The sequence below is a fragment of the Symphodus melops genome (genome assembly GCF_947650265.1).
Source record: "Symphodus melops genome assembly, chromosome: 23".
Taxonomy (NCBI): Eukaryota; Metazoa; Chordata; class Actinopteri; order Labriformes; family Labridae; genus Symphodus; species Symphodus melops.
Window position 1 is genome coordinate 12,531,943 of NC_136713.1, and position 23,226 is coordinate 12,555,168.

Consider the following 23,226-nt stretch of genomic DNA (forward strand, 5'->3'; position numbering starts at 1 on the left):
AATTCCACATCGGTCGGGCCCTAACGTTGGCTGTAAAACTTTTTTTTTTCTTCGTCTGTGGCACTTAAACCAATCAGAACCTGTTGTTCACACGAGGATCTAAAACAGAGACAAGCAAAATGTTCCGCTTAGGTCAAAGCAACATTAGTGGCATAAAAATCGTCTGTTTCTGACAATGCTCACAGTGAGTGCAGTAATATTTTCCATCCCTGACCATTATTTCAGTTTGAGGAATACTTCCGTTATTTATTTTAAGACTTTTTCAGGACCATCTGGTCGCCCACATATTCTTCTGGAAAGACGCGTTTTAAAGCGAGTGCAGGGTGACGCATAAAGGTGAAACAGGAAACCGACCATATTCTTCCTGTTTTAAATATACAACGTAAGAGTCAGGGCCAGTTAGAAGAACACCTTAAGTAGGATTTTATGGTAACAGCTCAAATTATTTAGGACATTTTTTGGGTAAATCTCTTCTTCTACCGTCTCTCCTCCATCGGGTCATTTCCTCCTCTTGCTGTTATTGGCTACCAGGCTAATCTCTGACTGGGGCATCACAGATGGCACGGAGTTGGTGCGCGCCAACTTTAGCGCCGACACACTCAAACACACACCTATGAGCTGTCTCCGTCCCTCCAGAACACACAAACACACACACATACACACACACACACACACACGCAAGCTAACCGCCGCTAACACGCATAACAGAGCAAACTTTTAGTATTTTGCCCATTTTGGCAGAGCATTTAAGGCTTTGTTCCTCTTTGATTTGGGCTTGTAGAATAATATTTACTTTTTATTTATTAATTTGGGGACGGGTGAGGTGAAAGATATTTGCTTTACAGGAAGCAACTTCTGAGTAAGTTGAACTTTCCAGAGATGTAATTAAGTCTGACTGCAGGAGTAATTCTCTGTGATTGACAACATCCCTGACTACTATCCTCTTTCTCCTCCTGGCTCTCTTAACACCACCCATCTGGCGTTGCGAGTTGCACAACAACAACAACAAACTGAAAAGATTTAATCAAGGCCAACAGTTCTGAGCGGGGAGGTGGGGGGGCTCGTTCGGGTTTCCCACCTTCGGTGCTGAGTCCGGGGCTGGAGGTGAAGCTGGCCACGTCCACGATCTTCACGGCAAACTGCTGACCCGTGTCCCTGTTGATGCAGCGCCTCACCACACTGAAGGGACCCCTGAAACACACAAGACACACGCCAGGTCAAGTCATGGACACACAGCGGAAACATTTGTCGAACACAGGAATGCCCTCAGCAGGGCCGAGTGATGATCGGTTAGCCTAGCGTCTTAGCCTCTGTGCTCGCGCCAGTGAGAATTATAGAGCAGTGGTGTGCAGCATGGCTGTAAAAGCTAAAAGGAAAGCTTCATTATGGAGACCTGAGCAAGGGGGAACTTCAGCTTTTATTTCGGGGAAGTGAGGTGGTATATATATATTTATATATATAATAAGGTTGTGTTTCCAGATAGAACCAATGTTGGGCTGACATGTGGAAGCTATGAAGCTTATTTCAGGTCCTGTGGTCAGGAGCACGGAAGGATATAAAAGGTGAAAGAAGAAGTCTGGCTGAGGCTTGCTGACCAAAACATTTGCTCACCGAGCGACGGATAGGATAACTGTTTTAATCCGACACATTCTTGGCCTGTGTCGAAAGGACGCCAGGAAGAAGACGACGACCACAAAACAAAAATGCTGAGTTCACTTGTTCTCTAAATTATAACCTCAACATGTAGTAGAACCGAGCATGACAAACTGTCAGGAGGAACAAAGCTGTGGGAACATCGGCTTTCCTCGGGCCTCTAAAAGATGAGCACACACACACACACACACACACACACACACCCTGCCGTGTTCCAGCTGTCTCCACATCTCCAACTCCGTCCAACCCTCAGAGGCAGAAGCAATGCTACTGGAGGCACACTCAGTAACACCTCCTGTGCTTCAGAGAGGGAGGGGACTGCGAGCTGCTGTTGGTTTAGGCGTCTTAGCAAATGAAGCACCTGACACTGTTGGTTTCAAACAAACAGTTTAAGAGCGTGGTGTCTGCTGTGTGCAGCGGGAGCAGCTGATTCGCCCTCACATTTGTCTCCCCACATCTGCTGTAATGGTTAACCCAGTACAAACAAATGCAGCCAGCATGTGTGCGGGCTCGAGGGGGGGGGCAACTGAGGCGTAAAACACAACACTCTTCCCTGCAGGGTCTAGGAGAATCCTGCTGATGAACTGACAAGCACCTCTGACCCCTCTGCTGATGTGCTGCAGCAGCTGGGTTTCTTATTTAAAAAAAAAAAAAAATCCCAACATTGCATTCTTCTGCGAACACAGCGTGCACGGAGGCTCGGAGCCAAACATTAAGTTTAACGTTTAAAGGTTAAGATTCCTTCAGAGGTCCATCCATCCTGACGAAACAAACGGATTCAGAATTATTAAACCTCTAAATCCTTGAACAGACACAGGACGTGGAGAGAGGCTGAGGAGTGGGAGGCCGCCAAGGTTAGCTTAGCTTGTGTTTTTAAGCTAGAACGTGCGACTTTAAGAGACGATCTCCAGTAGATAAATAAGAATTAGCACCGGACTCTTGAACTAAAAAAGTAGGACGGTACGGATCGGTTATTTGGGAATCTTTCCCGGGATTAGTGTATGGAAACGCTGCAAAATGTGAACTGTACTGAGACAAAACGCTCGGTGGAAACGGGGCTTATGTCTGGAGCCAGAACAGTCTCATAATGAATAAATACACAGAAATAAAGAAATGCACGAACAAGGACTCACAAATGTATTTGGGAGTTGTATATAAATGTGACTCGATACACAAATGCATTTTCAATGCACACACAAATGTGTTTCAGTCCATATATAGATACAAAAAAATGAAAATGCTTTTAATTTGTAAACCTCCCTGCATTCGTGTGTGGAGTTTTGAGACTCATCTCGCGTCAGTCCGATCCACTAATGCGCTTTTTTTCTAAAAGGGGGGGGGGGGGCAATCAGATGTCTCACTCCTTTACAGCCAATCACAAGTGCCTCTCCGCAGGGTTTTTATTTAACTGACGTCATTACAGTGCGCAATCCTGATTTTCGCTGCTGCCGAGGAGACGGGGAAAAAAATGGGAAAAACCAAACACAATGTACGCATAGGGTTAGGGTAGGGTCTATGGTTTTTCCACATATATATATATACATATATATATATACAGTATATATGTGTATATGTATATATATATATATATACATATATATATATATATATATTGCGGTTGGGTCCCACCTCATGTACAGAGGCTTTAGTCCTTCCAAGGTTCGAGTCCAGCCTGTGAACTCTCTCTCTCTCTCCCTGGTGTCATGCTCCGGTCCAGTAACGGCGAAAACCCTTCTCAAAGTAGGCGGCTGGGTTCCACTCCGACGCTCCTGTCATTCCTAACTCTTTCCTCACTGTATCCTCGTCTCTCTCCTTCCTATCCTCTCCATAAAGTATCTTAAAAATCGGTTTCTCCGTTGCTCTTACAGGGGTGCATGATGCTTGATGGGACAGCTGCTACGATTTAAACAGAGGCTGCAACAAGAGGCATACAAATGATGCAGCGAGTGTTCGGCCATCTTGGCGCTGATCTAATGTGTCAATAAAACTCATTACCGCCATTAAGCAATAAGGTGAGGTTGGGCGAACCTGCCAGATTGTGTGCATCAGCCCCATTTGTAATCTTAGCTGTCAGTTCAAGGGAGCTCCAGAGAGAATCAATTCTCCAGAACAGTTGAGTGTAGAAAGTGACGGGGCGGTTATCTAATTTAATGAATGAGTATGCAATTCATCTCATCATCTGGAATATAAAAACTAAACCAGACCATTCGGCCGTGTAGAGTCGCTATTACAGAAGCATTATCAGAGGGCAAGGAAGTGTTACACACTAAGAAAGAGTGTGTGCGTGTGTGTGTGTGTGTGGATGAGTGCGAGGAAGTGGAAAGGCCGCACGGCGCTCTGACATCACCGCAGCTGTGCTGAGTGGGCTCGCACAAAACGCCCACACATGGCTCACATCTGACAGCGGCAGTCATCAAACGTTAGTGCCGAGTGGTCAATCTTTACAGGCGGCTCCTTGGCTCGTTTCAGCGGCCCGCTCCGTGCGAATCAAAAGGATGGACGGATGGAAGTTAAGGAGCTTTTTTTTTTTTTTTTTTGGAGGAGACCTCAGTTCTGGACGAGCGCCGTAAAACCTTGGCGAGAAACAAGGACGGGACACATCTGTGGGTTCGCACTCAACATCAGCAGTGATGTTCTCCTGAGAGAATCCATCCTTTCCTCGAGCACTTTCCTGCTCTTTAGCTTCGGCTACATGTTTCACCTGATTAGCTGTACATGAAACTTAGCAGGGCATCAATGCTGTCAGATGGGGGCCCCTTAGGGAGGTTTCCTATACGGTCATTATATGGAGGGGGGGGCGTACTGGCCTGGGGCCCCAAGCAGGGCCTCTGGCTAGCTCCTGCACTGGCCCCTTCTTACACACTGATGCACAGCTAGACCTCACAACGGGTTGAGTTTTCGCATCTTTGCACGGCCAGTTGAGCAAGGATGCTACTCGCACGTGGCTACAACTCTTGAGGAAATGGTGGCCACGCCCCTTTTGCTAGCTAGTATTTAGCCGCTTGCTTTAAATGTACTCCAGAGAGAAATGAAGCCACTTCACGAGTCTGCGTGCAAAACATGTCCAGTGTTGAGAAAAGTCAGGACGCTTTAACTAACTGACTTTGATTTCTAGAGACCAAGACATTTAGGGCTGAAGTCCGAGTCTGAAACGCAGATGGGAGAATCCTGTATGCAGGAAGGATTTCTCTTAATGTCTTGATTTAAAATCCAGAGTCCGCCCAATCTGAGGCTGTGTAAAAAAATGCTTTCGATTCCGAGAGAAGGCCGAGACCTGCAGAATGTGGTCTTGGGACCAAGGCTGATTTGGAGTCCTATCACACTCCCATGTGCACTACTGAAGAAAACTAAGGACTCTATCCAGCATGACATGGCGTCAAATCGTTGACAGGATGGTTGTAATTGAATAAATCATGGGAGCAGTGAAGACACGGCCCTTCTAGGCTCCAAGACGTCGTTTAAGTCCTTATTACACATGCATGCACTTTCGACAATGTGCAGAAGTTTGCTCGTCATAGTTGATGGAATCCTTCCTCTCCTGAACACTCGGCGCTTTGTTTCATCAAAGTAACAGATTGTAGCAGGGCGCCAGTGGCCCAGTGGTTAGTTCGCTCGCCCCATGTGTGTAGAATCCGACCTGTGGCTCCTTTCCTACGCGTCATTCCCCTCTTCCTCTGTCAGTGTCCATGTCATATCGAAAAAGTCCAGCATCTCGTGCTCAGGGATGCAGCCCTGGATGAACACACAGTCAAAATGAACATATCTGGGAACATCTGGATTCCACATATCTGCTTCCATAACGCTTTAAATTTACTTGTATGTGACGCTTGTGAGTAAAGAGAGCCAACTCGTCTCTCCATTCATTTAAAAAGTGCAAAAACCCCCCCAAAAAAAACAAACAAAAAGGATTCCAACAGGAGGCGTTTGAGCTAAGTGCCGTCTGCCCTACTGCCCAAACCAAGCTCAAGAGGAAAACTGTTAATTTAACAAGTTCAGCAAAGTTCAGACGCCGTTCGACTGCGGTCTGTGAGAGTCTGAGCAACAATAAACCAAAGTGTTTCCTTATGCAAACGAGAGACACGCACACACACACAACCCTTTGATTGGAAAATTAGCATTCTGGCTGCTGCCTGAAATTTAGAGCAGAGAGACGCCTCGGGAGGTTTAAAGCTTTGAGAGAGAATCCTCCGAGTCTGCGTGAGAGGGAGGAAGAGGAATCCAGGTTTGTTTAAACTCCACTCGCTGGAGTTCGACAAGAAAGCTTCAACTTTTACGCCATCATTTCACCGCTATTGATCTGGTGTGTGTGTGGGCAAGTCAAAGGGAAAATACAGTGTGTGTGGATTTAGAGTTCACAGCGACGACAAGACGTGTGCCGAAGAAAAACTAACACGACTGCTGTCCCGAGTGTCTCCGACGAAGCTCAAAGAAAAACACCCGACACGTGAAGATGTGTTTGACTGTTGAAGCCAAAGACGACCTGACACAAAGCTTCCTGTCCCTCTCAGGCGCCCTCCATGAAACAGACGACACGCTCAATGATGTGGCGTGGTATTGATCCCAGCAGGGATTCTGTGTCAGGCTTCGGGACACTTCAGCTGTGCGGATGTATGTCGGGGGGGGGGGGGGGGGGGGGGGGGGGGGGGGCGTGCACGAACCGTGGACTCCCCACGCATAACAGTCAACATCACGAAGATAGAAAAAAAAAAAAACGCGATCCAAGGCCTCACGAATCACTGCAGGAGTTAATGTGCACCTCGATTTACTTCTGGTTTCTTTACTGCTTTGCTGTATCTTTACGTTTTAGACACTTGGTTACATTGATAGAAGAATCATTAAGCCTGAAGATGAACCCAGGTTCAAATCCAACCATATAAAGAGTCTATTTTTGAAGTTCTCGCAGAGGGGAAAAAAAAAGAAAAAAGAAAAAAAAAAGAAAAGCATCATCATCCTGCATGAAGATTTCCAAAGCACTCAGCAAAGTCTACAAAGTGCAATGTCGCTCTTTTGGTACTGTCTGTTACCAACTTTGTTGAGTTTTTACTACGGTCAGACCAAAGCGCCACTTTTGGGGTCAATACCAATATTCACACTGGGGAGGAAAATAATCCGAAACCAATATAGACTGGTATGGTAATGATGTATTTTTGTAGGCCAACCCGAAAAAAGGGCGCCGGTGGTTTCTATGAAAATTCGCCTATGGGATTATTGCATTGGATTTTGGATCATTGCAGAAAATAAGCTGTGTCAAACACACGTTTCTGATGCGTTGCTGCTTTGTTCAGCGGGATAATCTTTACAGATGAACATCATTTATATGAAGTTTGAAGAGTTAACGCAGCCCAGAGAAGTAAAAAGCTAACGTTATGCGCTCGCGAACTACACCGCGGTCGGTTTGTAATGACGTCACGACCGTTAGGCTTCATCGATCTAATCAGTGGATTTGACAAGCTAGCTAAACGTTAGCTTAATAAGTTGTTTATTAACCTAATATTTGCAAGAACACTGAAAAACATGACTAGAGGCTGTAAGGAGGATTAGGGAGAGAGTTCCCGGCGTGATGACGTGTAATGTCTGCAACAACCACTGTAGTTTCAGTTAGCTACTAGTTAGCAACCGCCGTTTAAAGTTCGCGTAAAAACTTTAAAATTCACAAGTGGGGTCTTAGTGCACGCAGTTTATCTCGTCTAACAAAACATCAACATCTCTTCAGCTTGTGTTAAGCACAGATCTTATTTCAGGCGTCTAACCACAAACCCCATTCAAAATCCCCATTGACTTTTAGAGGTTAGAACCACGGCGCTAAAATGCTAACTCACTTCCTGGTTTTAGGACTCAAAACTACACCAGTCGGCCGATGTTATCGTGACTCTAGTTTGCACTCCTATTAGTGACAGTACGGTAGTTGAGCTCTCAGCTTACAGTGTACTGAAGGACTGACAGCTGACGAGTCACTCATTTGCCTTTAATGAAAGGAGGACATATTATTCCTTTTTTTCACCTTTTCAAACAGCGCCCCCTGTGGTCGAAATGAAACATCTGTATTTCTGTACTTTGGTCCAAATCTAACATGAATCAAGCAGCAGAGGAGGTTTGTGACCCTGTAGAAACCAGCTCTCTCTGAACGCTCCGTTATGTGTGTGTGTCTCTTTAAATGCAATAAGCCCCGCCCCCTGAGTTTCCCCCGTAGACATCCCTCCTCTGTAGAGGGAATAAAAATGGCGGACCTGTGCAAAAGTTTTGCTCCAGGCTGGAGGTGGAGTCGATGGGAGGGGATTTTTCATAATATATCGCCTGAAAACAGTTTTTCCAAACGCTCTCGCACTCCACGAGTTTAAACCGAACAACACGCCCCCGTTTTCTTTAAACGCATGAATTTGTGCTACAGAAGGAGAACAGCACTGCCAGCCTGGTCTGTGTGGCGATGCATGCAAGCAACAGTGACTGGAGATTGACAAGATTTTCTCGTTTTGATGACGGCTGGTAATTTGGTCTCACCGGCATTTTACACAGCTCATTTTGTAGATGAAAAAACAGCTATACAGCGGAGTTTATGCTAATCATCTTTGACTTCAGACAATCTGAAGCAAATGTTACGATGCTCCTGCAGCAGAAGCGTTTAGTGTGACGTTTGTGTGCTAAAGACTGCATCTGAAACTCGCATCATCAGCCCGTTAAAAACGACAAAAGCCATGAATGAAAATGTAAAAGCAATTTAATTATCCAACTCCCAACAAGCCAAAGGACTGATCACTTCATTGGCTTTCAGAGTGAGTCGCACGTCCCGATATTCTTGGCTCTAATGAGCACCGCAGGGCTGAAATAAAGAGCACAGTGACTCGGATAGAGCGTCTCGCCATAAGTCCTATTCAAACAGAATCATTACACACACAAATGGATTAGATTGCCTGAGCGCTTTGCAAGCACTTCATCTGGAGCTGAAATCCCCCAAAACAGGCCCGTGGTTGATGTTCACATCGCATCATCGTCACATATTTACTGAGTAAACGACGCACGATGGGCAAATAATGAGAAGGGCCTGCGCCGCCGCCGCCGGGCTCCGAGGAGCCTTGTGTAATCTCTCGGCGGAGTTAATCCAATGAGAAGTTGAATTGACACCTGACCTGCCTGATCTCCCTCTATTTAAACAAGACTACCAAAAAAAAAAAAAAACCCTCGGGAGGAGCTGAGCGAGCATTTTACCTGCATGCTCAACATTCACGCGTCGCTTTGTTGCGGAAACCTACCACGGACGTTCGTCTGTTGCCATGCCAACGACAAGCGGTCCAACTTGCAGATTAGTTCAAACGTGTCTCACTTTTTCTTCTTTGGCTCTCGGCTCTGAAACCCTGCTGAACGCTTAAGTGCTGCCAGCGACACAAAAAGCACATCTTAGTGCAGAAACTAATGAGGAGGAGGAGGAGGAGGAGACAACGGGCTTCGTCTTAGTGCTTTTGTGTGATTTCACACAAACAGAAATCAAAGCGCAGTCACATCTTTAAAAAAGCTCACCAGGAAGCCCAAAGAGGGAAATGTGCTGAAATCACACACACGAGGTACTGACCGTCTCTCTGTAGAAATCACCCTAAACATGGCTCCTGTCACAATCCTCACAGGCAGTGATGATCCCAATCCCACCCAGCCGGACCGCTCCTCTTTGAGAAAAGCCGATCAGGGACAATAATAGAAGACTTGACTGAGCAACAATAGGAGCCTGAAGAAAGGAAGGCCTCCTGGATTGGAGGGTTTAAGTGCAAAGAAAAAAAAGAAAAAGGGAAGCTGGAGTCAAAGGTTACGACGAGACACGCGAGCGCACAATAACAAACGTCGTCGATTGATGCGACAGCTCCTCCACGATACGGACGGAGCTTAAGGAACAAACTAATTAAATCAAACTCAGTAGGGATTACGTCATCTCACACACTCTCCATTACTGTATTTTTTCAATTGGATTGACCTGATTGCATAATGCTGGTGACACTTTTTTGCCTTTGTGCCAGACAGTTGTTTTTTTTAACACATAAAACATGAAATCTGGAGACTTCCGATTAAACAGTTCGGGGTTGGGTAAATTTTTTTTTATACTATATATATATATATATATATTTATTTTTTTTATTTTTTTTTTAAATTTCATTTATGGGATTGCAAAGCAGAAATATTTTTTTTTAAATAAAACTGTAGTTCTTCACTTTGAAGTGTGCATACAGTGCATTTAAACTTAAAGTGTTCCACTTATCTCTGAATTCAGACGTCAGGGCAGGAAGTGACGTCATACCCGAGAACGCGTTGGCGACAAGTCAGACAAGCGACATGGAAGCCACCAGGAGGACCTTTGGTTTGTCAGCTAATAACATCTCCACAGATAGAACATGCACGATACTATCTGCATTTTACACACACACCCGCGCAAAAAAACAAGACGAAACGATAACGTACAGCTCAAACGTCACCGTTGATGCACGGAGCAGCCATGTTGGATTTTGAGTCAGACAGCCGACTTCATTGTGCGTTCCCGATGATGCATCCAACCGGCAACTCCGAATTTTCGACTTAGGAGATCAACTGGAACGCACCATAATATCCAAAGTGGACGCCTCTCAAGCGCATGCATTCAGAGAATCATTAGCTGTGTTCGCCACGGGTCGGACTCGAACCCGACCTTCCTGCTTGGACGACTATAGCCTCTAAAGAAAGGACGCAATCCAATCGCTTAACCATCAGTGCCCCGAAACAGAGAACATTAACAGCAAACTGCGTTAATCAGATTTGTTGCCAGTTTAATTCTCATATAGATCTGTAGGAATCCTGAGGCAGAAACAAGCAGCTGTCCTGTCACTGATGGAGAGCGTCCCAAAGACTGATTGGTGTTTCAAATCTTCTATTTGAAAGGAAACATCAGCTTTAGATTTAGCAAATGTCAAACTGACTACAGCCTCAGCCCCCGCGTGTTTCTCGAGGCTTTGATCATCACTCTTCAAGCTGGCAGCATTTTGAGATAATATATATTGTGATAAATATTGATATCGAGATAGAATTTTTGGGTTTTTTTTTTTGCTTTATCAGCCAGTCTTAAACGAACAATGGTCAGGACGTTGAAACAAAAGGAGCAGTGAAAGCCTCATGATCACAACATTATTGTCAGCCAATTCGACCCACTGAAAAGACATTAAATCACCTTCCCTCTGAACCAGTTTTGTGACGCTCTCCTGGAGTAAACATCATGATGTTTAAGTCTGCTGGCATTATCTCTCCCCTCAGCCTCAGGGCCGGCCCATTCCCAACTCCACTTGTCTCCATTGATCGGCCTCAGCCTCATTCCCCGCCCCCCCCCTTCTTCCTGCTACACATCCCAAGACACCAGGACTCGACACACTTGATCCATCAAATGCAGTTTGACAAAGGAAGTGGCAGGATGAGAGGGATTTTCTGCTCTTCTCTGTGACAGAAATGTGACATCTGGCTTCTTCGCTTAAGCCTTAAATATGCTCCAGACTGTCGTTTGCTCGTGTACGTGTACTCTATACTGACCCAACTGGACTGTCAGTGTTTGATTATGGCTGAAGTGGGTAAAAAAAAAAAGAAAAGAAAAGATACATCAGGGGTGGGCAATTAATTTGTACAAGGGGCCACATGAGAAACCCATGTTTTGTCAGAGGGCCGCACCAACGACCAACTTTCTCTCACTGAAAAATACTAAATTCTATATTTTAATTAGCTGGTAATCAGAAGAATAAAAACAGTCTGTAAATATTTGTGGAAACAGGCTTTGTTAAATTGTGGTGTACAGGTCAAATAAGAAAATACTACTATAGAAGTCATAAACAAAAAAAGTGTAAATGATATAACTTTTTCTTCACAAGCAAAGAAAAACCTTAAAATGAGTCAAAACAAAAAAAAAATATTTTGAATGTTTTTCATTTCATTCATTCACTTCAGTGAGAATAATCCGGTCTGTCTTGGGCTTCAACAGGAGAGTTTAAATCTGTGTGAAGGTCTGAGGCTGAGACAGCTGAGAGCTGCTCATCAGTGATGGAGGATCTGTCTTCAGATTTGTTGAACTTCATCACCGAGAATGTCTGTTTTAGATCCAAAGAGGACAAGTATCCATCTACGGTCGAAGTCGGCCGCTCTGTCCTTCAGCTGAATCTCCAAGTTTGCGGCGATGTCTAGTTACGTTAAGGTGCGTCAGGCTCACCAGCGCAACAACATCCAAAAAGCACTCCTTAGTAAACGCTGCTTCACAAGATGGCCTTTGTAAGTCGTAACTCGCATCTCTGGCTGTGTAACGTTTTGTAAAAACATCTTCGATCACGTGCGCACTGCGGCCGTCAATACGGAAGTAATACTAACGTAGCGCCTTTCAAACTAAAAGCCTGTATGGCTAAACATGTACGGCTTAAATATATATATTTTTTGATTTATGATTGGCCTCGCACGGGCCGGAGAGGGACGCACAACGGGCCGGGTGTGGCCCGCGAAACGTAGCTTGCCCAGGTCTGTACTTCATAGAGTATATGTGCAGGTTTTAAATGTTTAAAACCAAACTATTCTTCTCTCTCGTCCAAAGAAAAACTTTTTTTTTTGAACACTTAAACTTCGTCTGAGTTTGAAGAGCGTAGTGACAATGAAGAAACCAGACAGTTAGTAGCGTGCACTCGAGATGCTAATTAAACTTCTTTAAATTCTCAATAATTGTTTTTCAGAGTCGAGTTGGTAATCAATTAATGTCAAGTTTAAAAAGAAGCATTGATTGGTCCGCTCTTCTTCTGTTACTGATGTTAACTTTGGAGTGAAGGATTCATGTTTCAGGAAGACCAATCAGACTGTTAAACCACTAAATAACGGAGTTTGGTATTTTAAATAACGGAGTTTGGTATTTAGATCAGAGAGTGAACAGACACCTCTAACTTTAACTTTTAGCCGTGTTGATGTGTTGATATTTCATCTGCCAAATTATTTGCACAGGTCTCTTCTGTGAAAAGAGTCATTTTGGGTTCAAAGTGGATGACGTTAAAACATTAGCTTAGCATTACACCTTCAGTCACCTGACACGCCTGCTCCTTCCTTCCTCCTCACCCCGTCATCTGGTTCGTCTGATTCCACAAACCGTCTTCAGCCGTCGTCAGCTTGACCCCCCCCCCATACTGACCACGCCCTCTTCCATTACAATCGTTTATCGTAACAGATTCATCCATCCTATCATTCATCAGATTATGAAAAGTCTATAATTGTTGTGGCGCGGTCCTTCTCTGTGGACATGCCGTCACCTTGCTAGCTTAGCTGCCAAAAGCGTCCACGTAATTCATGTCATGTGATTATTTTTGTCATCACTTTCTTGGCTCCCCCCCCCGCCATCGAGATGACACCCACTTTCGCTCTGACAATAAGCTCTCTGGAGTGCGAGCTAAACATCTGCTCGCTGGGATAGTTTCTTACATTTGTCCACATTCGTCACAAAACGTCCACTTTAAATCTGCTCCATCAACCTTCGATCACAACCACTTCGTCAAATTGTTTTATCACCTCGGACCTCGTTCAAAGCGCCTCCGCGTCAACTCTCAAAATGGTTCGTTCAGCGTCAGTTACTGGAACACTTCAGTCGCCGTCCAGGCCAAACCATCACTTAGTAACCAGGCAACAGAAAGACTGTGAAGAAAAGGACAGCGCCTGAGGGTCTGCAGAGTGGGCCTCTTTCCCCCAGCTCAAACTTAATGGACCCTCAGACCTCCAGTGAGTTAGCCTTGGGAGGGGAGGGGGGGGGCTGACTGGAAAGCGAGGCCTGTGATTGGCCCGTCAGTCTTCCAGCAGCCATGTCTTACCTCTGTCACAAACTGGCTCAAAGGAAGAGACAAAATGAAGAGACTCACACGTGAAATAAGGCGGAAGGAGGAAGAATCGGGTGAGGCCTGCTCCCCGTTTAGTACAGTTTTGGACGGATCCCGCTTGCCACGTCCCTAAATCACAGCAAGTCGTGTAGACAGCCAATAAACTCAACGAGGAGGAAGAGGAAGGACATGACACAGTAAAGAAAGATAAATGATTCCTCGATGGATCTGACAATCAGAAAAAGCAAAAACAGTCTTGAAATGATCCAAAGAAGCATTTTATTGTTTGTCCTTTATTGACTCGGTCGCACCGGAAGGGAAGATTTCTTTCAACCAATCAACAGACTGCAGTGTGTCTGGCTCAGATCTGTACACTTGGTGCCCCAACAGAAGGATACCAAAGAGTAGGAGGGTACAGGTCTGTTGAGTTTGGTACCCTTCCTAACTGTTGATAGCAACTGCAATCATTGAGTACCAAACCAAACTAAACCGGACCGCGTGGAGGAAACGGGGCTAAAGGTGTACACAGTTAACTGATGTTCTGCTGAGCCAAAAAGCTAAACCAAAAGAACGGAGGGCGGGACGTCACGCCTCATGAAAGTAAAATGCATATCGTTGCACGACAACTCCTTATACTGTTCCATCTCTGGTGTTTCCAGAAAGACAAAATCCCCTGTTTGACCTCCTGCGATAAAAAGCTGTGACACCTTGAAGGCTGATTGACCAGCTTGCTACTGTGAGCAGGAAGAGCTTCTGTCAAACGAGGGGGGGGGGGAGATTAGGGGAAGGAAAATCCTGCTTTCCAACACTCTAGATGTGCAGCCAGATGATTCTCGCACATGTCCTGTGTTGCCAGCAGATTGCCAGTCTGTCAGCTATCAAAACAGCTCTAACTCATTCACACGCTGCAATTAAAAAGGCATTCAACAACACGGTGCATTTTAAAGATGATTGAAAGACAACAAGACGGTTGTACTCCGACTTCTCCGCCTGTCGTCCAAAAAGTCGCCCAAAGTGTTCGATACCAACTTCTTCAAAACAGCACAACACGTTTTCTTTCACTGCTGGAGGATCAAAACGTCCCCACAGCCTAAAAAGAGTACAGTCAGGTGTGCAGAAGGTGAGTGAATCCATCAAGAAACAAAAACTCCTGCACACAGTCTGGCTTGCACAGAAACACCAGCAGCGTTTCAGTACTGAAACGTTGACAATATTTTTTGCGCAATTTCGATAGCTGTCGATGCGATTTCTTTTTTTAAGCTGAAAACTGAAAAAATTGACCCAACATCGGGTGTCTATAAGTTGTTTTTTGGTAACAAAACAGTTGTAGATATCAAAGTCTGGTATCGCGACGACCTTTAGTGTCGACCATTCCAGTCAATCAATCAATCGTGTAACCACAGTGAGAGGGGACGTCTTGTTGAGAGTCAACTTGGGATGGTTTAGGAGGATCTCGACTACATCCCACCAAAAACATCAAAAACAACCTTCCCAGCCCGGACTTTAGAAGCTGTGAACTTTATCTACCTCCTGTTTTCCTTATGCCTGCACCTTAACCCCCTTATGCTGTTTATGCTGCTTATATTGGTCTTCATACACGACTCCACTTTATTCTGTTTGATACAAGTTCTCATATCTTATACATCATAGCACTTTATTCGTTCAGTATGTATCTTTGTTTATATAGCTTTAATCTGTTGTTCCACACACCACTACCACCGCTATCTGTATCTATATTTATTTGTTATTTACTGCTCTATAGTTCTGTTTACATCTGTCTGATCACTGTCCACTTAAACCTTCTTGTTTGTGTCTAACTTTGTAATTGTGTATTTTAGCTTTTTACTTACATCTTGACACTATTTATTTATTTTTGGTTACATTTTTAGTACAGCTGCACTGTTGTTCATTTACTGCCTCTGTGTGTCTTTGAATTGCCCCCCACCCCAGGGGACAAATAAAGTTATTTTGAATTTGAATTGAATATCTTCACCCAATCAGTGAACTTTCCCCTTGGAAAAAAGGAAAGAAAAAAAAACCTGCAGGCCTCTAAAACATGAAAGCGTCACCCAGTCACCAAATTACGCATGGCGCCTGCAGCTGTGTGGCAAAATGAGGAGGAGGAGGAAGAAGAAGAGGGTATCTGTGAAACACCCAAAAGAGTCAAAGACAGCCAAACAAGGAAAATGGTTCATGACTTACTTGCCAATAACCTCACACAGCTCGTAGACATCCTCGAACAGCACGTCATCGTCCGCCATGGTCATTCAGGTAAACGAGGATGCTCTCCTCGAGGTATCCCACCCACACTGCTGATGAAGAAATCAATAATAGCGGGTTTTTCTTACTGGATTTAGGCCACTACAGTGCCAGTAAGCACACCCTAGGTAACAGAACTCCCACAATGTCAGTGACAGGAAAAAAACAGCGGCTTTGCTCAATAGTCCCGAGTTAGCCGGCTAGCCACATTAGCTGGCTGTCACTCCGCGGCCCCACCTTCTCTCTCTCTCTCTCTCTCCCGGTGAGACGAGCTAGCTAAACGGTGAGCACAGAGCAGACCCCAGGGCGTGGAGATGTCCTCGCTCGTTTGCAGAAAGACACCCCTCTTTGCATGCCTCGGGGTTTGAATCTTACTGCAGGGGGTACAAGTCTCCCTCGGCAGCATCCACAAACACTCCCCGCATGAAGATGCTCGCTTCACCGCAAGCTAAAAAAAAAATGGTCGGCTAGCTGTCGATGCGATAACCCGGTTTGCTTTGCGCCGTTATTGCGCCGTGCACACCCCAAGTGTTTCCACAGCTTATCCCGCGGAACACGTAATGACACCGGGCTGCTGCTTCAGCTTCCCGAGCCCGAATGAAAGCCCTTTACGTGCATGTCGACGTCTATATGTTGCATACACGAATATAGAAATGATATCCAACACAGCCGACCCCCCCTCCTCCTCTCCAGTTGCTCCAGTTCCTCCGCTGGCTCAGATGCTGCCTGCCTGGCTGGCTTTGACTGGCTCTTCTTCCTCCCGACTTCCAGAAACGCCAGGCTCCTCCCTTTTTTTTTAACGTCCAGGAAACTGGGCCGGACAGACCCGAAATGGCCCCGCGAGAATGGGGCGCCGGGTTCTTGTTTTCAGGGCTGGCTTGAGCCAAGATGGCGGACGATGAGGGTCCGATATAAGGCGCAGTTTCCTAATCTCCTCTCCAAACGGGTGAATCCAGAGGAGATTGCGCACGCGTCGACCATCAAACCCCCATCACCTTACGTCAGTCTTTCCCCTTCTTATCTCCATCCCTTTAGCATCCACTTTATTGCTTTGTAAATTATGTCATGTGATAGGAATCCTAAATATTTACCATGAGATTTCCTCCCTGAGGACCTGAGAGGTTCCTCCTAACCTCAGAAAGATGTGGGATGTTTTAGTGTCTCTTGTTTTATTCAATTCTCCATGATTGTATAATCTTCAACTCTTTCCCCCCCAGGTGGTATAACTAAAATTATCTAGGCGATCTTAAACTGTTTCTGGTATCTAAAAGGCAACTTTTTTTCTTTTTTTTTTTTTTGGGACGGTGGCCTCAGAGAGCCGATTAGTGTGTAATAATGCGAGGATTAAGTCGATTTGCTTTCATCTAATCTTTGTGCAGGTGCAGGAGTTCCTCGGGAGCAGGTGCAGGGAGGGACGCAGGTGCAGTTTTCTCAGGTGTTGGGAGGGCAAGCCCTGAGGTGTGTAAGTGGCGCCCCCTGGAGGTGATGGAAGGAATTTTTTTAAACATTTAAAAAAAAGAAATGTATGATTTGTCAGATACATTTGCTCATTTAAACAAATTATGTAAAATTATTATTTTTATTTACAATTTAACCAAATAATCCTCGATTTCCCCTCGATAGGTTCATTATGGAGTTTTGGTAGAGAAGGTGTGAAAGTGGGAGAAGTGTACAGATTCTGTGATATATTTTCATAAGTTTTTACACACACTGTCTTTAGAGGAAAATCTGGTCCCTGTAAGTGTATGTAGATAAAACACTACGTGAGACTTTATGGTGGAGGGCCCTGAACAGTAAAACCGTAACTCTCCTGATAGCTTTTTTTTTTTTTTTTAAGCTCTAAATGGGTTCCAGGGACCCATTGTTTGTGTATTCAGTTCAGAAAATGTATAATTGTTTCCCTTCTCCATCTTTCAAATTTCACTATTCAATCTCCGTATTGCAGCTTTAAATTGAACATGTTTTAAACTAAGTCCTTTAAATTAAAACTTTATCCATTTATTATCTCAGATTCAAACAGAAACTTGTTTCATTTATTTTTTATTTTTTAGGATAATATTTTGGACCTTTCTCTCTCTCTCTCTCTCTCTCTCTCTCTCTTCTCTCTCTCTCTCTCTCTCTCTCTCTCTCTCTCTCTCTCTCTCTCTCTCGCTCTCTCGCTCTCTCTCTAAATGAAGTGCCTCAAGTCAATAAAAGTTCCCTGGGGCAGAAAGGGGAACCCGTGACATCTGGTGCCACTAGAGTGCGCTGTGCTCCGACGGTTCCCTCTGCAGTTTCCATGGCGCTGCATCCCTTCTGCTCACACATCATCTGCAAGCTTCACCCATTGGTTGAAGCCTCACCAGCAGCTACTGATAATCTGATTGGCTGTTGATGTGGTCATCATACTGTATGTATGGCAGTGTATGTACAATTCACAGGTGATGAAACATACGCCCATATGAACAAATGTTTAGCTCAGGATCAGAACAAGAAAATAAAACAGGCAAATGGAAGAGAAGAAATGAGAAAGAAGGGATGATTTACTCTTTAAAAAGGACAGAAAGAATAGAGGAGAAAAACAGGGGAAGCACCATACATGGGGACAAAAAAAGAAAAGAGTACAGTTTCCATGGTAACAGGGAGGGGATGGTGTTGGTGGTTTGCTTGTGAATCTAGCAGCTCATGAAACGCGCGCATGCCACGACACAAATACACGCCTTTTTTTTTTTTTTTTAACCACTGTGACAAACCCACACTTCAGCCTTCACCCTAAAACGCTGTACAACACCTCTGATGTGGGGAGCAAAGATCACACATTTCCAAAATGCAACTTTCACAGCTCAACATATAAGGTACATAACATTTTTCATCCCACAATGGAGACATTTAGTGTCAAAGCTGCAAAGAAGAAGGACAGCCCAAAAGAAGAACATATAATATAGGCACCAGTATTCTGCTATTTGAAGTTTTTCCATTTTTCCATCAAAAAGACCTTACAAATTGTGATGGAACAAAGACCCAACGTTAATCCATTGTGAGTGTTTATATCAACGTTTCAGTGACGAGGAACAAGTTCCTTTGAAGAGGCCAAAATCTTGGGAAAAACCAAACTCAGGATGAACAGCCATCAGCCAAAACTCAGGCCCCCTATATGACCAAGAGTAAACAAAGGACAAGTTAAACCTGTGCAATTAAACATAGACTCTTGTACACCTCTAAACAGTTAAGAAACCTCAGAACAGATGTAATCAGGCATTAGGCATAGTGTTGCCTCTGAAAGTATGTGTTTAACAGTGGTGTTTGAGGTGGGGTTGGTCGAAAAGGTGTGAAGACAGACATTAAACAGTCAGTACAGACATTGAGAATGAAATGCAGATTAAAGTGAATGTCATTAAAGTGTCCAAACATTAAAGTTGCAATAATAAAGTTATTTTGTCTTTGGCTTTCTTTCTTATCATTTATATGGTGTAACTTTTACGACCCACAACTCCATATATGCAGAACTTGAACATAACGACCTCAGGGATAAAATATGTTTCAAAAATGATATTCTGCAACAGCATCATCCAACAACGCAGGAAGAGAATCAACATCATGAACTCCCCGACAGAGCATTTAAAGCAACCTGAAACCGTTTTGGTTTTATGTAACAGCCATTAAAAACATTCTACTTTTCAAATGAATGGTTTTAGAATAAGAATAATAATTACGTTTACACACAGGCAGGCTGAATACACACAGGGGCACAAACTGGATCCTATAAACTTGCACAAAATGGAGAGATGTCAGAGTGAGGGGGCTGCAGGAGGAGCAGTTTGGGGTTTGGTTCCATGCTCAAGGGCACCTCTTCAGGTACCACTTTGACTTCCAGGCTTTATCCTTACCAGGACTTTAACCAACAAGCCTCCAGTTCGCAACCCACATCCCCCCCCCCCCCCCCCCCTTTTTTTTTTTTAAAGAAGAGTCAAACAGAAACCAAAATAAATCACATGTGCAGGTGAGGTAGACTCAACACCTCACTTTAATAGATAATACAAAGTCAGGTTAAAGGGGTGTGTATAAATGAACAATACATGCATTATTGAAATCATATAAACCAGATGATCCTCATTTCAATAAATGATTTAATAATGGTAGGCAATAAGTGCTTCTTTCCTTATTGAGTTTATCTTATTATGTACAGGTTTAAGACTCGTTTCCTTCTTGTATTTATTATTAGTTTTTCCATAAATCGTAACAACTCTCAAAACTCGCTTCCTGTTTGGGTCGCTCTGATTGGCTGTTTCTAAGCGCGCAGACTGCTGGGAAAGCGCGATGTTCAAATTTGTTTCCGGTTTTGTTGTGCTACGGCCGAGACGCCAGACATGGAGCGACATCATACCAGGTAAAACTCTTTACTATTGAGATTTTATAACTCCATTTTCTGAAGATGTGTTTTTATTCACGACAGCAGAAACGGAACAATTTGACCAAAAGTATCTTATTACAACACTGCCTCCAAATGTCCGCGTTCTCGTCTGCACAAAGAGAATATCGTACGAAATCTCGTTTCAAAACAGTTACATTTTTACAAGTTGTTTCGCTTCTCTTTAAATGAACTAAAACAAGAAAAGTTCAATAAACACAATTTAGGTGTATTTGGCTTTCGATGTTTAATTCGGCAAAAAATCTTTTAACAAAAAAAGTACCATACCTGACGAATTGTCTCAGTTCATGCCTTCATGCCTTCATACCTTAAAAATAAAAAAGCTGCACGGAAGACATACAGAAGGTCTTATGATTTCGTCTTTGATTTATTTTCAGGCTTAAGTTTTATTTCATGTCAAATCATTAGAGTTCACTTGCAGTAGATTGATTATGGATTCTGTTACAAATGTGTAATATTTGGGGGAATTTCTGTAAGATTTTGTTTGTAGTTCGTTGTTTTTATTTTGTAAAATGCAAAGGTTGGTTAAGTTTTTTGTGGGGACGTGATAATTCACTCTACTCATTATACGATTCACGATATGACCCTCCCACGATTTATTTCACAAAATGACACTGCAGACAAACGATGCTGACACTCCTATATTATTGAGATTCATGTTTCAAAGTACCGATGTGAACTGATTTATCACGATTTTACTCTTAATCTTTCTTCCCTATTTTTTTCTTTTGTTGGTAATCTGAGATACTTTATTTATTCATTTAAAATGTGGAGAGATAATGTGATGTATTCTGTTTGTTTCTCAGTGTCACAAGGACTCCCCTCAACAGTGTTGGAGTTCAGAGGAGGAGCAAAAGTAAGAGCTACAGACTGTCACTCCGCAGCTGCTTAGGTGCAACTTCACGGCTCGGTTTGACTCCAGCTTTGACAGCGCGGAGACTCAACACCAGCAGAAGAGCTCCGAAGTCACATAATATCACTGTGAGTCAAATCAGGACATTGTTTTCTCTTCTGGTAAACTCGTTTTATTTCAGACAGGTTCACAGATCTTCCTTCCCTGTCCTATAGGAGAAGGTGAACCCGGAGCAGCTGAACTTCCTGCTGAAGACAGAGTGGCAGCTGTCCTACGTCACCCCGCTCTATCAGTTCAGACACACGCAGCTCAAGAGCTACTCCCGGCAGCTCTCGGCGTTCATCGCCGCTGAGAAGCAGCAAGGTCTGGCAGTGGAGGTGGAGGGAACGCATGGAAGTTTTAGAGTCTCCTTCTGTGTGGTGCAGGGGATGGCCGAGGCGGATGACGATGCTGAGACGATCCTCATACAGGTAAACGCAGCAACAATCCCATATTGGGTTAGCTTTAGCTCAGTACGTAGGGGCTTGGGATTGGAACCAGAGGGTCCATGAGTGTGAGAAGCATGTCTCTAAAATGAATTTCCCTCATTGATAAAAGTATATAAAATGACAATCGTATTTGTAGGTATTGATGAATGAGCTGGGTCTTTAGCTTTTTCTTAAAGGTGCAAAGGGACGTTTCAGAACAAGTAAGGTCCTTTACCTGCTTTTTGTAAACATAACAATGGGCATGGTCTTGTTACCTGCTCTTTTGTTAATGTTAACAGACAAACAGTAACGTCCTTTACCTGCTTTTGTAAAGTGTCTCGAGATAACGCCTGTTATGAATTGACGCTATATAAATAAAGATTGATTGATTGATTGATTGAACGAATGGAGTTTGGAAGTTCGTTCCACCACCGGGGGGCAACCTGTTGTGAAGATTGGATCAGATGCCTTTAAATCTACGTTTCATCTCAAGTCTGCCTTGTTTCCTCTCCCATCACAGATCCACTCAAAGCCCCTGTTCGCCGGAAATGACGAGCCTCCGAAGGCCGTATGGAGCGGCTGGCTCACCTGCATCAACGGCAGTCCTGACTACCTGCGCTCGCTTCCCAAAGACTTCACCTGCATGCCGCTCTTCTGCAGCAGCGGGGCAGACGGTCTCACTTCTTTGGTTAAATCTTGGTTTCAGCGGACCTTCGACTGCTCCTTCGGCCAGCTGGAAATCAGCCACACAAGCCTCCAGTGGCTGATAGCTTTATGGACTAACTGCAACACAGAGTCCGCCATCCAGCACCTGAAAATGATGTGGACTCTTCCAACCAATCCTCCACTGAAGGTTTCGTACGTGGTAAACGGCCCGGACGCCTGGCAGCTATGGAGCAGTGTGAGGAAGGAGCGACGCAGCGAGAGCAACGACAAGGAGGAGGAGGAGGAGGAGGAGAACAGTATCGACATAGAGGAGGTGATGAGGTTCATGCAGGGGCTGAAGAGCCACTTCTACAGACACTTCAGGTTGGAGCTGTCTGCAGGGAGCCTGGATCACGTCGCCACCGCTCTGGGATCGGCTAAATGCAGCGGCAGGATCAAGGTGCGACACCTAAACGCAACAGCTCTTTCTTACAATAAGTGAGGAAACGTATAAAATGTTGACTTAACATACGTTTCCTTTTGTTTCAGATCTCCAACAGCAAGTACATGATCACCACCCTGACTCTGCTGACGGAGTGCGCCCTTCTTAAAATGCCCATTTAAAACCAGCGTTTTATTCCCCAGTAATCCTGGGACCTTACTTCTAAATATTCTGGCATACATGCTCAGTCTTCCCCCTCAATGTAAATACTTGTCTTTGTACATATTCCTGTCCAGCTTTTCTATTTTTTTTAAATCATTTATAGTTGTAAATAAAATCAAAATACGAATGAAGTGTGGCGTGTGATCGACAGGGAGGCGTGTGATTGGTTCATCAGATTGGTACCTCGTGGCAGACATTGGTCGAAGTTTTTAAAGACTGTTACAGATGCTGGATTTCCTTTGTTCCTTTTTCAGAGAACCTGAGTTATTAATTTCTGTCAGGACCTAAAGACAGTTTCAACCCAAATCTTAAAGTGTATCAGGAGGAAATGACCAAGCCTGCCTTTAACTTAAAGCATTTTTCTTATCAGCATAATTGTCAATTAACATTCTGAATTTAAATTCCATTATTTTGAAAATAAATTTAAAAATATAGTGTTCAGCTTTTAT

At 44.1% G+C, this 23,226-nt stretch overlaps 2 protein-coding genes across 2 annotated transcripts in view; one reads left to right on the forward strand and one right to left on the reverse strand.

Moving 5' to 3' along the window:
* LOC306818825 (peripheral plasma membrane protein CASK-like) overlaps positions 1-16,750 on the reverse strand; it is a 47,367-nt gene extending 30,617 nt beyond the window's left edge. The window contains 2 exon segments of the mRNA XM_079336543.1: positions 1,079-1,191; positions 15,684-16,750. Coding sequence (XP_079192669.1) covers positions 1,079-1,191; positions 15,684-15,748 — 178 coding nt within the window. The 5' untranslated portion in view covers positions 15,749-16,750.
* A 3,244-nt stretch (positions 16,751-19,994) lies between these two features.
* cenpl (centromere protein L) lies at positions 19,995-22,745 on the forward strand. The gene is made up of 5 exons (XM_079335853.1): positions 19,995-20,106; positions 20,955-21,129; positions 21,217-21,471; positions 21,989-22,573; positions 22,663-22,745. The coding sequence occupies exons 1-5, from the start codon at positions 20,087-20,089 to the stop codon at positions 22,735-22,737; spliced, it is 1,110 nt and encodes a 369-aa protein (XP_079191979.1). The 5' UTR covers positions 19,995-20,086; the 3' UTR covers positions 22,738-22,745.
* Positions 22,746-23,226: the final 481 nt, after the last annotated feature.